We start from the raw sequence: 13,331 nt of genomic DNA on the forward strand, positions 1-13,331 counted from the left end.
GACATCTGGCACCTACAAGCACAGATACATCAGTTACGTAATAGATGTGTAAGATTTTTCTTGCGATTTTCTATGAGTTGCCAGAGTAGAGCACCTTACTACTTGCACATTATATTGCATTAATAGCCTACTAAAGGTGTACAAAGTTTGAAGTAAATCCCTGATCCCAACGTCGTGACCTCCCTTTGTAAGCAAAATATTACATGGGACAAACATGTAAAATTAGATATGGAAGGTGCTTGGAAGAAAGGTTTGTTGGAAGATTTCTGGAAAAGTGCAACAGATTCTATGCTATTGCTCCAGTGTTTGGTATCCTTATCTAGTAGGGAACTTAAATGGGAATCTCTGAAAAACCCTGTTGGGAAATTTGAGACCTAATAACCAAAGATGCCTCCCTCAGCACAGTTGGGCCCCGGTGCCTGGAGACAAGGTCATGTGTGAGTGAGCTGAGTTTATGTCAATGTATCTGCATTTGACATCAGAAGAAGGACTCTGTCTGTGAGCTTACAATTAAATACTTTAGCAGTCTACTTCATTGTGCCTGTCTGAACCTCAGTACCTCCTCTATGTGATGAGTAGCAACCCATCCATTCCATCAGTGTAGTGTATTGGTAATTTGATTAAATGAGCTCTCCCATGCACATTTATAAACAGTAGCTTTTATGCACTTACCATGCTAGGACACCATTTCTCAATACACAAACATATCCATTCGCACTTCAGAGAGTTGAGCAAATTACTGTGGCCAAAGATATTAACTCTATTGACAACTGATGATGAACTGGCCTACTTTTATTCTCACTTCCTGACATAGCTAATAATTGCAGATTTCAACTTCAGAAATATTTATCATACAATATTTCAGTGCACAATATCTACACAAAGAAATTCAAATTTTTACTCAAAGGCAAGTATAAATACTTTGAGATAGTTGGTGCAAATTCGTAATAAATTTCATATTCTCAGCTCAGACATTTTGTTATTTTAGAGACTCATTTTTAGTATATTTTAGTGAATCATTCATTTCATGGATGCAATAAAAAGAAATTTTACTACCATTTTTCTGACATTATATTCAGTTACTTTACTCATGCAAAAATGGATGGTTCACCTTATCAGGAAATATTAGGATGTGTCAAATTAAATTCTTAAGTTCCATTACACTGCAAGCTGAAAATATTCTTATAAATTACAAAAAGTACACCTTTCTGAAGGTAAGAGATGCAAACACACATGATCCATCACAGTTTCAAAGTTAAGATGCTTGCTTTATTTGAAAATTGCACCTTGCTTGAACAGCTTCTTATTATTTGCTTTGTGAAATCTAAAAGTGTGAAATATGATGAATTTAAGATATGAATAAGATGAAATATATTATTTACTGATGACAATTTATCAAAGAAGTTTATGAGTGTTGTAATTTCAGAGCCATTTGAAATTTGCTGTGTTCAGATATAATGCTGTGACTCCAGAGGACACCACATTGGCACACTTTCATTGTTTTTACCATCCATCACATGCAGCAGACATCATGATCCCCTGATTTTGTGATGATTTAATTTTTTCAGCCATTCAAATAGGCATCAGGAAAGGATGATATTCTTTCAATTTAAACAAATGTTGCATAGTGCATGTGTCATCACATATATTAAATAATTTTTTTACATAAGTATACACACTTTTTTTCTAAATGGAAGGTAACCTGATATACACACTTCGTCAATGAGGAAATTCTTCCACTAGTGGAGGAGAAAAAAATTTAGAAAACTAATCCATCTGGACCATTTCAAGAAAAATTGAGTTTTAAAAATACCTATTTAAAATTTTAATGGTATTCACCTTTGTAAACATTGTTAGAGATAGATAGCAGTGAACATTCACATTTTATTGGCATTTGTGCGAGACTGTTACTGTCTGATAAATTAAACAATAATTCACATGCATTCAGCTTCACTGATTTCACTTTTTGGTATCTTGGTCTCATAGGCAAGAAACATAAGTATGGTGGCAGGTAAGATATAAATAAAGAGAGCTGACTGTTTTTGAACAGTACCTCTTACCTTTTTAACTCTTGTTTTATTCTACAGCACAAATTTTCATTGTTGTTTCATCTTTCTAAAATTATTGTTTGGATATACTTCCTCTGATATGCACTTGCCATCTCACTATGATTTATAATATTTTTTATACAAGTACAAATGACACATTGCTCACAGACTTTAATTTCTGTAATTTGTTTGCTACTCCATTCATAGCTTCTTCACTGTCAGGTGTCTTTTGTATTTGTATTCCCCTACTCGCATGTGGTGAACATGGGTTTGTTTAATTGATCCAGTCATACAGATTTGTGTTTCCAGAGGTTTCTCCAAACCATTTTTAGTGAATGCCATGATGGTTTGTACTAATAGTCTATGGCTGACACCTTCCCTTTTCCTTTCCCATTACTAAGCATTGAAAAACAAAGTAGAACATTCTCCTGTATGTTTATTACTATTGGTGTTGTTGTTTGCAGTATTACTTTCATAAAGATATTTCATAATTATGTATTTTATAGCTATATTTTGTTGTCTTTTAAAATTTTCTACATATGATACAATGTAATCTATGTCCTGTCACTGACACATAGAGACCGAACGAGGTGGCGCAGTGGTTAGACACTGGACTCGCATTCGGGAGGACGACGGTTCAATCCCGCATCCGGCCGTCCTGATTTAGGTTTTCCGTGATTTCCCTAAATCACTCCAGGCAAATGCCGGGATGGTTCCTCTGAAAGGGCACGGCCATCTTCCTTCCCCATCCTTCCCTAATCCGATGAGACCGATGACCTCGCTGTCTGGTCTCCTTCCCCAAAACAACCCAACCCAACCCAATGACACATAGAACCAATTCAACAAAATTCAATAAACAAAGAAAATTCCTGTTATCATCACTTTAGTAATTTTTCTCTCTTCATCACTACTGGTTAATTGTTTGATGTTTTGTTATGTTTGTTACTCTAATTTTTTTGGCTTTTTCAATTTCACTGCTGTTCAATAGCACCTGTGCTGCTGACTATGACTTCTTCTGATGCACTGTTCACTAGTTTTTTGCTCTGTTTTTTTGCAACATTCAATTTGCAGTTTTTCTTGTAAGTGCAGCCTCCTCAACTCCCCTTATTTATGTCTGGAATTGTGGCAACAAAGAGCCATGCATTATATTTATACTGCCTTAATTTCAAACATAGATTCAGCACTTGTTCTTGAATGTCAATGGCAGTATAAGTAATGTAATGGCTCTTGCTTACCTGGCACTTCTCTCTATTCCTACTAGAAGCCTGAATTTTGTTATGTACACAAATGAAAGTGATGGAAGAAAAATATGGCTACTTGAGTACAAATGAACAATGAACCCATTAAAGAAAACCAAATTACGATTTCTATATCAATGATCGTATTGTTGATGGAAATTATTCAATTTGCTTCACATGTGATAAATACATATACACAAAATTACGTCTCATCATATATTAGATATTCCGAAATTCTGCATCACATTTGTTTAAGGAAAATTCTTCAAATAACTGTTCACATGATTTAGTCACATTAAGTGATCTGATGTAGAATGATTGAAAAATAAAACTAAAAGAAATTCAGAACAGCTGATACTGACATGATATATATCATCCACTCAAGACCAACAGAAAAATCATATAAAATATAACGTATTAACTCAATACTTTATGTCTTGTCATAACTTACCACTTCTGACTTTGATGCTAAGGTTTTCTCGTATAAGTGCAAATAATGTGGTGGTGAAATTGACCTTTCCATCTTCATCAACTGGCATATTCATTCTTATGAGCTTCTTGTATGCAAGGCGATTAGGGCACTTATTGCCAAATCCCAGAGGAGGATCCATATTTTTCAACATGTCATACATTTCAGTATAATGTATTTTACCCCTGTACATCATTAAAATAATGTCTTATTAGAAGGTATTAAAATTAAAAGATTAAAAAATTCAAATACAACCTTTTGAGTACTTACGTAGCATTTGGGTCATATTCAGCCCATATTCTAACAAATTCATCTAAATGATGTGCGCCCAATATGGACGAATCTCTAGTTAAATAGTCAAAGTTATCCATTATAACTGCTACAAAAAGATTCAACATCTGAAAAGAAAGGTGAAATGCAAACAGTAAATAGAAATATTATATGATGTTCTTTTTTTAAAATAAAGTACATATTTCTTCAATATGGGAACCAGGTTCTCTACATGGTTCATCTTGCTTATGGATCCTCTGCTTATCCCATATTATTTGAACAACAACCATTTTATTTAGTGTATGTTTATTCGTGAGAATTTAAGGTGGTTGAGACAAATTCTGGCGATTTAAAATTACTCAGTTCTCTTTTTATAAGAATAAATCCAAATTTTGTAGATGTACAAAACAATAATTTTAATGAATTTTGTGTGTTTTGATACAAGAGTGTCCTGAAGCTGATGTTGAAATAATTTTACATCAAAAGAATAATAATTAATTTGAAATAAGTGTATAATTAGAGTTATATGAAAGAAATGTGAGTATACATTTTACCAACTTTGGTTCTGGAAAAACTAACAACCACCACACTGCAGTTTAATTCCTGACCTTGTAATCCTACCTGTGGACAAAGGCTCTACCACTGCTGTTTTGAACTGCAAGGATTACCTGGCAGAAGGACTCCGCCAGCTGTTGGATACTTCCACCTACAAACCTTGCCACGGTGACCCCATTCCAGTAATCCAGCAGGATCTCTAGTCACTACTCAAATCCTCAGGCCCATCCCAGAGACTCTTCCCGGAGTCCATCTCTCTTTTCACCCCTACCACTCCCCGCACTCCTACCTTCTACATGCATCCTAAAATCCATAAACCTAATCACCCGGGACACCCCATTGTGGCCAGTTACTGTGACCCCACTGAGAGAATCTCTGCTCTTTTAGACCAACACTTTCAACCTATTACCCAAAACCTACCCTCCTATATAAAAGATACCAACCATTTCTTCCACCAACTCTCCACAGTTCCTGTCCCTTTACCACATGCTGCCCTGCTCGTCACTATTGGTGCCACCTCCCTCTGCACTAACATCCCTAATGCCCATGGTCTTACCAGTATTGAACACTACCTTTCCCAGTGCCCGACGGATTCCAAACCAACAACCTCCTTCATAGTCGCTATGACCAACTATATCCTCACTCACAATTACTTCTCCTTTGAAGGCATTACCTACAAACAAACCCAGGGTACGGCTATGGGCACCCACATGGCACTGTCCTATGCCAACCTATTCATGGGCCATCTAGAGGAATCCTTCCTAAAAACCCAGAATCCTAAATCCCTCTCCTGGTTCAGATTCATTGATGACATATTTGCTATCTGGATCGTAGATGAGGACACCCTATCCACTTTCCTCCAGAACCTCAACAACTTCTCCCCCATTTGCTTCACCTGGTCGTACTCAACCCAACAAGCCACCTTCCTAGATGTTGACCTCCACCTCAAAGATGGCTACATCAGTATCTCCATCCATATGAAGCCTACTAACCACCAGCAATACCTCCACTTCAACAGCTGCCACCCGTTCCATACCAAGAAGTCCCTTCTGTACGGCCTAGCCGCCCACGATCATTGCATCTGCAGTGACAAGTAGTCCCTCTCGAAATATACAGAGGGTCTCACTGAAGCCTTCACTGACCGTAATTATCCTCCCAACTTTGTACAAAAGCAAATCTCCCATGCCTTATCTTTCCAGTCTCCCACCACCTCCCTAAGTCCCACCAACAATGACGGAGGAGCATTCCCCTCATAACTCAGTACCACCCAGCAGTGGAGCAACTGAATTACATTCTCGGCCAGGGCTTCAATTACCTCTCATTGTGCCCTGAAATGAGAAATTTCCTGCCCACTATCCTTCCCACCTTTCCCACAGTGGTATTCTGCCATCCACCTAACCTACACTATATATTCCTCCATTCTTACACAACCCCTGCTCCCAATCCCTTAGCTCATAGCTCATACCCCTGTTATAGACCTGGATACAAGACCTGTCCCATACATCCTCCCACCACCAATACTCCAGTACGGTCACTACCATCACCTATCCCATCCCCTGTGAAACCAGTAGTGTGGTCTATAAGCTAAGCTGCAACAACTTTGCTGCATTCCATGCAGGCATGACAACCAACAAGCACAGCTTTTCTGAATTGCGCAGATGAGAACTTTCCCTGCAATGCATCCTATGTTCCCGTAACCCTCCTGGCCTCAACCTTCGTTAGTCACTGTCCTAACCCATCCAGCCTCTCCCCTGTTCCCATTCCAGCACTACACAGCTGTCATTCCACCACCACACCCAGTCTTTTAATTTCTCTCCTCTCCTGTTCTGCTACTTCCCTCCCCCCTCCCCCCCCCCCCCCACTTCACCCCTGTCCTCTTTCTAATCTGCAGCACTTCACTGTCTGCCACCCTCACAGTTGCCAGTCCCATCATGCATTGGTGCTGCTGCTCACAGTGTGGTTTCAGTTGCCTGAGACTGCAGTCGTGCACGTGTGTGTGTGTGTGTGTGTGTGTGTGTGTGTGTGTGTGTGTGTGTCTTGTTGATGAAGGCCAATGGCTGAAAGCTTTAATTGTGAAAGTTTTGTTGTGCCTATCTGTGACTCAGCATCTCTGCTATATGGTGCATAGCAACTTTCCTTCTCATAATATTATTATAAAATATTCTCATTAATTGTAGAACAGCAGAGACATTAACAGAAGTAACATTGAAGGAAAAAATAATATACTTCACTATGCTCTTCTTAAATCAAATTTTAGTAGTCATAGAGTGAATTGAGTATACATTAATACTCAGGTTATATTGTTTCACTCTCTACACACCACAATGAGACAAAACTAAGCACTACCCTTGTCACAAAGTACTGCCCTAGGCTTTCGTTACTTTGTATCACGTCAAAAACAGGAACATACATCCTAATAAACTTCCTGCAGCTCCAGCACACTGTGTGATTTGGAGCACTGTACAAAGTGATGATGATGATGTTTGGTTTGTGGGGCGCTCAACTGCGTGGTTATCAGCACCCGTACAATTATCCAATCTTTTGCTCAGTCCAATTTCGCCACTTTCCTGGATGATGATGAAATGATGAGAACAACACAAACACCCAGTCATCTCGAGGCAGGTGAAAATCCCTGACCCCGCCGGGAATCGAACCCGGGACCCCGTGCTCGGGAAGCGAGAACGCTACCGCGAGACCACGAGCGGCGGACGCTGTACAAAGTGTACTGGTGTTGCAGTTATACAACCCTCAACAGGTGATTTAAGTCACAGTAGTGGAGTATTGTTTATCTGGTAGTTGGTTATATATAATCAGTGCAGTAATATGGGTTGATGTAAAGACATGATCGACTAGCAGCACAGAATATGCTGTTGGACCACACCAGAAATGAATCTGCTCAATGTCTTGGTGTCCCAATGCAGATTGTCCAACAGAAGCATGGCTACTCCATTTTCTGCACTCCTACTACCTAAATACCTAACTTAATAACTAACTTTTTTTTGTCAGTCAAGTGATTCTACTTACACATGTAATGTGTATGCTGTGTGTATATAAAATTGCCAAATTATTATTCATGCTGTATTTTAGATAATCTTATTGTCTGGCTTATAATGTAAAATCTGCTGATTCTATTGGTATATTTAGTTTTGTTTAAAACTCTGTTAATTAAGAGCAATTCATAACTACAATTGTTCCAACAGCATGCAATTGTAAAAATAGTATGAGCTAATAACTTTAAAGTTTTGGTCCACCCAAAAATACTTTCATTATTTGAAACCTTAAGCTTGCTTATTTCCCAGGTTTGACACTATACTTTTGTTATAATCAGATAACGCAGTTGAATCAGATAATGAATTTGTTTATGCAAACAAGCCACTAATCAAGAATTTGAATAAATTACCTACATTAGAAACCTGAAAATTTTACATGAAAATTGATAAGCCACCACATTGGTACAGTGTATCAGTCAAATAGTACCCTGAACTTTTCTAATTATCTATCATACACTAAAAAAAATTACTGTTGGACTCAGTAGGTTGTAACCAATCTTAAATATGACTCTTACAGTATTATAAACTAAAATGTAACTACCAACTTCTCAAAACATTCATACACTTGTCTGTATATACTATAAGTTGGCAGTCAGAACCTGATTTTCAGTCTGCTTACATTCCTACTGCAGTGTCCACATTTATGAACAAAGTGTACCTGCTGGAATACCCATCAATTAGCATCTCTATGTTGAAATACATGGGCAGAATTCTTTTAAGCAACATTTCTGTGTCACTCATGTCAATGGGATTAGCTACAAATAATTGGACATTTATGTACAAGAATTCCCTCTACTCTATTGTGTCTTCTTTGTGAACTCTCGTCTGAGAAAACTATTATGTATATAGTGAATAGCTCATGAACTCCTATGTGTGAGTATTTATACAGACATTATTATGATGAGAATTCAGTGGACACTCAATCAGCATTATGTGGGACTGATATAAAGAAAGACATCAGCAATGAGTTTGTTCAAAAGCTGCCACTGGAGTATCATACCACTGTCTTGTATCAGTATGTAGGACCACTAACTTCACGGATTATTAATATTATTATGGAGGAAACTGCACTTATTACACAAAGATTAGTAGTGGAATTCCCATTAACATACAGCTAATCTAATGCAGAACTATACAAAATACTGGTCATTGGTTATCTGTGACTTAATCAGAATACTGTAAGTCAGTGGTGTTGTGTCTGTTATTGCTGAACTTTCGTAAAAGTCCAAGCAATTTTCAGCAAGCGACTATGAGTTTATGGTGCTATTGAGGAAGTCAACCTAAATATTAATCTTATAATGGTCATATGGAATAGTATGCCACTCACAGCCCTGAAACAGTGGCTGTATAAAGATCATAGCCGACAGGGCTTGGTAATGAGTGCCACAAGCTGTCAATAACAGTTGGTTTCAAAACTGACAGGAATTACCACTGTCAGTGAATGCAGTCTGTCTCAAGCAGATTCCAAGTGATCACTGTGAAGGTACCTTACAAAAGGCCATGCTTACAGCATCACATAAAGTTGCATTTCTTCAACAGATCAGACAACACAGAAACTGAATGGTACATGACTGAAAACTAGAGGCACATAGAGAGGACTGAGCCATGTTTCATATTTTTCAAATGGTGTAAGTGGTTCAAAAGAGAACATGCAAATGATTGACAGGAAAAAGTTAACAGAAATTTGTGTGTCTGTAAAAAGAGCAATGGGTGAATCTTACAACTACCACCGTCATAACTTAGCAATATATCTTATCAAGAACCTGAGAAAATTCTGGTCCTGTGTAAAATCAATAAGTAGTTCTAATGCTACTATCCAGTGACTCATTGACCAGTCTTGTGTGGCAGTAGAAGATATCAAAAGTAAAGCTGAAGTTTTAAGTTTTGGATTTAAGAAATTGTTCACGCACATTAACCATACAAACATACCATTGTTTGACCACCACACAGACCTCCATCAAATGGACAACACAGTAATAAACATTGCTGGTGTAATGAAACAACTGAAAGAGTGGAAAGCAAATAAGTCACCAGGTCCTGGTGGGATTCCAATTCAGTTTTGCAAAGGGTACTCTACAGGATTGGCCCCTTACATACATTACTTTTATCATGTATCACTCACCCAGCACAAAGTCCCAAGTGATTGAAAAAGGTGCAGGTGACTCCTGTATACAAGAAGGGTAAAAGAATGGACTCATAAAATTAAAGGATAATATTTTTAACATTGGTTAGCTGCAAAATTCTTGAATATATTCTCAGTTCAAATATAATAAAGTTCGTTGAGAAGGAAAAGCTACTGCCGACAAATCAGCAATGCTTTAGAAACCATCACTCATGCGAAACTCAGCTTGCCCTTTTCTCACATGAGATCGTGTGAATCATGTATGAAGATTAGCAAGTGGATTCTATATTCCTAAATTTCCATAAAGCATTTGGCACAGTAACACATTGCCAATTGTTGACAGAGTTACAAGCATACAGTATAGGTTCACAGATATGTATGTGGCTTGAAAACTTCTTAAGTGACAGAAACCAGTATGTTGTTCTCTACAGTGAGTGTTCTTCAGAGACAAGAGTATCATCATGAGTGAGGCAGGGAAGTATGATAGGCCCACTGTTATTTTATATGTATATAAAAGATATGGCAGACAGAGTAAGCAGCAGTCTCTGGCTGTATACTGATGCTGGTATGTTGTATGGGAATGTGCCATTGTTGAGTGACTGTAGGAGGATACAAGATGAGTTAGACAGAATTCCTAGTTGGTCAGATGAATGGCAGCTAGCTCTAGGTGTAGAAAAATGTAAGTTAATGTGGATGAGTAGGAAAAACAAAGCCATAATGTTTGAATACAGTATTAGTAGTGTGCTGCTTGACACAGTCATGCTGATTAAATATCTAGGAATAACACTGTAAAGCAATATGAAATGGAATGAATATGTAAGGACTGCAGTAGGCAAGGTGAATGGTCAACTCTAGTTCTTTGGGAGAATTTTGGGAAAGTGTGGTTCATCTGTAAAGGAGACCACATACAGGAAAATAATGTGACCCATTGTTGAGTACTGTTCAAGTGTTTGGGATCCATATCAGGTCGGGTTAAAGGAAGACACTGAAGCAATTCAGAGGTGGGCTGCTAGATTTGATACCGGTAGTTTCAGTCAACATGCAAGTAATATGGAGATACTTTGAGAACTCAAATGGGAATCACTGGTGGAAGGGCGACATTCTTTTCAAAAAGCACTATTGAAAAAATTTAGAGAACTGGCCTTTGTTGCTGACTGTAGAGCAATTCTACTGCTGGCAACACACATTTTGCATATGAACAATGAAGATAAGATTAGAGAGAGTAGGGCTTGTACAGAGGCATGCAAACAATTGTTTTCCCTTGCTCTATTTGCAAGTGGAACAGATAATAAAATGACTAGTAGTGGTACAGGGTACCCCGTGCCACACATCTTACAGTGGCTTGCAGAGTATGTATAGATATGCAGATGTAGGTGCAAGGCATCGAGTGCACTGACAACCCAATGTGGCATTTAATTGTAGTGGGTGGAGGGTGTAGTATGACTGAAAATGTAGCTGTTATCTGCACCATGCCTTGAGACCACTTATGTAGGTTACTGTGAACACAAACTAGGCGTTTACTTCAACATTTGTAGTGACCAATCAATTGACCTTTCTTCTACATCCTCATGATGAGTGTGTGGTAGACATGCTCATCTTCCAAAATGACAACAGCCATAATCATAGGGCTGCAGGCATATGTATGGTTTGACAAACACTCAGGCATTGTACTGCACCATGAATTGGTTGTCAAAGCATCTGATCTTAATCGCATGAAACTAAATGGGAGTATTTGCATCAGTGGGTGAAATGTAGCAATCAGCATTCCTACACTTTGGTAGCTCTACAGTATCTAATGAGTGATGGGTGGTTTCATTTGGTTGTGGCATACCTGAAGAAATTTGTGGACTCTGTTCCACACTCAACTGACGCCACTAACATTCATGACCAAGTCCAAATGTAGCTTGGGTTGTAAAACTGCTATGAAAAGACAGTGCCCACGCTAGTTTAGGCCATGTTTATGCATGACACACAAGCCAGGTAAGGATTGGAAACCAGAGGCTTTTGCACATCATCCACTTACCTCCTCCATGGCTGGTGCTGCTTTCTGTGTCCTGGTTATAGAAGTGCTTCAAAATAAGTGCCAAGTGAGTCTTTCTTCTACTTGCTATGCAATAAGTGATGCAGAACTGCTACAGTGACTGCAGCATTGTGATCTTGTCTCATTGTGTGATTCATGTGGTTCTTGTTAGTTTTTGTTGTTCCACTAATCCTTCTCTCAAATGAGTCATGTTTTTTGAGTGGACAAAAATTTTTAGAAGCTATGGAAGAGTTGAATGATTATGGATTGATGGGAGTAATATCTGTCTGTGAATGGTATGTAGAATTTTGCTTCACTGTTATTGCTGAACCTTTTTGATGGTGTTTTGGTTAGCATACAACTTATTCATTTTAGTTTTGTCCCTCTGTAACACAGTTGTTCCATATCTAAGAAAGAGGCACAAATAATGCTTAATTATGCTGAACATTTGCTGACCATCACCTTACTGTGCCAATAACCCTACTGTGCCAGAGTCTTTAGAGAAAAGTGGAATAAGAACTGTAGTTGATGAGAATTCTACTGTCTGTGAAAATATTTTCAACTTTTCTTCTTTAGTTTGTGGTGAAACATATAAAACCAGAAACAAAAAGGTCTGGAAATCAGTTTATTATAAACTGAAAATGGCATCCAAGCTGAAGTCTCAAAGTGCCCAGAATTCATGAATGGGAATAAAGCTTTTTTTTTAATATTTAGTCACAATTGTATCACAAGGAATTAAAAATTGACAGACTACTTGTCTGCTAACAGTTTTGTCTTGGTCCTTTTCTTAGAATCAGTATTGAGCAGAAATGGTTTCAAGGAAATACTGTCAATTTACAATTGAAAGACAGTTCCAACTACATTCTTAAAAATCAGTCTCAGAATGACTCCATGAATAAAATCAGGCTGTTCACTTATTAAAATTTTAAAAATCATATTATCCAGAATAAAACCACACCATTGAATAAGGTATGTGTGGCTTTCATGGAAGAATGGTATTTCATGTGTAAATAATAAACCAGTGTGATAAATATGAAATGAAGATGTTTATTGTTTGCAATTTCAAGATGGATTACATTGTTGGATTTCACCTGAAATGGATCATCACCTGGTAAAGGGTTACCAGTCAACTCCACAATACCACAATTTCACAGATTGCTTACTGATCACTTGGGAGAAGGCACTGTTTACAAGGCAGTTTTATAGAAATTGTAGAAAGAAGCATGCTTCACCATAAAGACTTGCCAAAAGAAACTGAAAATGCATGATCTTTGTTCATGAGGAAGAATTGCCTTTTTGTTTGAAGTGTAAAGACACAAGAGATGTGCTATACTTGGCCTCAGTACACAAAATAACAATTTCCAATTTTTCTGTTCGTACAAAGAATGTTGTCAAGCTAAGATCAAAACTGCGTACCACTCTTGACTACAATATCTAGAAAACAGAGGTTGATTGACGTGATCAAATGATGTAAAATGCATTCAGGAGAAAACAGATGAACTGGTGGAAGAAACTGTTCTTCCTCCTACTCATCATAGCTGCAACAAATGTTTTTGTTT

At 37.9% G+C, this 13,331-nt stretch overlaps 1 protein-coding gene across 1 annotated transcript in view; it reads right to left on the reverse strand.

The window, feature by feature from the left end:
* Nucleotides 1-3,279: 3,279 nt before the first annotated feature.
* The window catches only part of LOC126184205 (voltage-dependent calcium channel type A subunit alpha-1-like), a 204,024-nt gene continuing 193,972 nt past the window's right edge, over nucleotides 3,280-13,331 (reverse strand). Inside the window, exons 6-9 of the mRNA XM_049926573.1 lie at nucleotides 4,026-4,153; nucleotides 3,738-3,940; nucleotides 3,581-3,617; nucleotides 3,280-3,415 (exon numbers count right to left, since the gene is read on the reverse strand). Coding sequence (XP_049782530.1) covers nucleotides 3,280-3,415; nucleotides 3,581-3,617; nucleotides 3,738-3,940; nucleotides 4,026-4,153 — 504 coding nt within the window. The remainder of the gene's footprint in view (nucleotides 3,416-3,580; nucleotides 3,618-3,737; nucleotides 3,941-4,025; nucleotides 4,154-13,331) is intronic.

This window comes from Schistocerca cancellata, chromosome 4 (assembly GCF_023864275.1).
Source record: "Schistocerca cancellata isolate TAMUIC-IGC-003103 chromosome 4, iqSchCanc2.1, whole genome shotgun sequence".
Classification (NCBI taxonomy): Eukaryota; Metazoa; Arthropoda; class Insecta; order Orthoptera; family Acrididae; genus Schistocerca; species Schistocerca cancellata.